This window comes from Sceloporus undulatus, chromosome 1 (assembly GCF_019175285.1).
Source record: "Sceloporus undulatus isolate JIND9_A2432 ecotype Alabama chromosome 1, SceUnd_v1.1, whole genome shotgun sequence".
Taxonomy (NCBI): Eukaryota; Metazoa; Chordata; class Lepidosauria; order Squamata; family Phrynosomatidae; genus Sceloporus; species Sceloporus undulatus.
Window position 1 is genome coordinate 255,898,698 of NC_056522.1, and position 2,104 is coordinate 255,900,801.

A 2,104-nucleotide genomic window follows, 5' to 3' on the forward strand; every position below is an offset into this window, starting at 1 on the left:
TCCATTCCTATAATGCTAATGAAAACTATTAGATTCAAAGCCCCTTTACTCTTCCACCCTAAAAGTCTACAATATTGGCTTCAAAGGTCTACAAAATTGTGGCAGTGTCATTTATTGAGCAAACTGGAGCTCCTAGGAATGCATGTTTATACTGAGCCAGATTACTGGCTCATCTAACTCAGTATTATTTAGGAGCTCTTAAATTTACTACAACATCAGCTATTTTATTCCTTAAAACACAGAACAAATACTGTAATTGTGTCATATTGACATATGGATATTTGCATAGTTTCCTGGAAACTTGTCATATACTGGCAATTGATAGCTTGTGGACTGGCATGGATTTTTTTATCAGCATCCCAATGTTGCAATTGTTTTTTAAACTGTTTATATTTTTAATATGGCTGTTTATTTAATTTCTTTTTAAAGTCTGTATTCTCTATTGTTTTAGCTGTATTTGTTTTTAATCCTATATTGTGGGTCACCTTGGGAATGCTGATTGTTATGTATTGTTGTTATGTATTCTGTTTGGGTCTTCTTCATCAACCACATTTTTTGTATCAAATTCCTCACTCTCCTTCTCATAATTCCTCTCTATTAGCTGTACAGGCAACACCGAAAATATGCTGAATGCCACCTCAACTCCTGAATTCATCCTGCTGGGCTTTCCTGGGCTCCAGAAGTTCTGGTTCCTCTTATTCATCTCTTTCTTGACAGCCTACCTCTTCGTACTCCTGGGAAATGCTTTGATCATTCTCATCACAAACTTGGATGTGGATCTGCGCATCCCTATGTACTTCTTCCTGAACAATTTCTCATTCCTCGAAATATGCTATACCTCAGTCACTGTTCCCCGGCTTCTGGTGGACTTCCTCACTGGCCCCCGTGCCATCTCCTTCTGGACTTGTATGACGCAGATGTATTTCTTCTTCTTCTTTGGTACCACAGAATTCCTCCTCTTAGCTACCATGGCCTATGACCGGTATTTAGCCATCTGCCACCCACTGCAGTACCCATTGCTCATGAATGGCTGTGCTTGTACCAGCCTGGCCTTGGCTTCTTGGCTGAGTGGCTTCCTGACTCCATTCTTGTCCATAGCCTCCATCTCCCAGCTCCCCTTCAACAGCAGCAACCAGATCAACCACTTTTTCTGTGACACGGGCCCCTTGATCGAGCTGTCAACTGGTGATACCTTTTTGGCTGAGACAACAGTTTTTCTTGTCTCTGCAGTGGTTGTGCTCACATCCTTCCTTCTGACTTTGACGTCTTATGGTCTCATCATTTTTACCATCTGTCATATCCCGTCTGCTTCTGGAAAACACAAGGCGTTCTCCACTTGTTCCAGCCACCTCATGGTGGTTACCATCTTCTATGGCACAGTCATCTTCATGTACCTCTGTCCACGTTCTACCCGGTCTTCTGGCATGGACAAAATGATATCTGTTTTCTATGCTGTTGTCACTCCAATGCTGAATCCTATCATTTACACCTTGAGAAACAAAGATGTAAAAAGAGCTCTGGAGAAAGTTCTCAATCAAGTAAAGGACAACTGCCTGAAGCACAGAGGGAAGGCTTTCCTCATGGTATTGTCATAAAGCTAAGGAAACATAATCCACAGGCTGGATGAGGGCTGTTCATTGAAGGTGTTCTCTCACTGAGGAATTTTGCAAGGCAGATATTCATTGCATATGCTTTTTGTTGGTGTTCCAACTACATCCCCAAGTTCTTCTAATGGGGCACAGCTGTCATCTACAAATGTTAGCAATATATTTTCAGTACATGATTTGCACTGAGAAATTGGTTTCAAAGCTTTTTTATTGTTGAGGTTCATTACTGCTGTAGTGGGAGATGAAAAAGAAATCCATGCAACAAAGCCAAATGAGAGACAATAAATGTTCTAAGAATAAGCATTCTCCTTCCATGAAAACTGTCTTTTATTTTATATTTACACATTTAGCACCATTCTGCCTTGAATATGGATAACAGGCAAATAAGGACTAGCTATTTTGGATAGATTCTAGAAGGGATTTGCGCTTAGTCTAGATCTCATTTTTTCTACATAATCTTTTTTTTTAAAATAGCATTTTAGAGCTAGTTCTCTAAT

The 2,104-nt window shown here is 40.1% G+C and overlaps 1 protein-coding gene across 1 annotated transcript; it reads left to right on the top strand.

The window, feature by feature from the left end:
- Positions 1 to 623: 623 nt before the first annotated feature.
- On the top strand, positions 624 to 1,769 carry LOC121919045 (olfactory receptor 10AG1-like). Its single transcript, XM_042445232.1, has one exon. The coding sequence runs from the start codon at positions 624 to 626 to the stop codon at positions 1,593 to 1,595; it is 972 nt and encodes a 323-aa protein (XP_042301166.1). The 3' UTR covers positions 1,596 to 1,769.
- Positions 1,770 to 2,104: the final 335 nt, after the last annotated feature.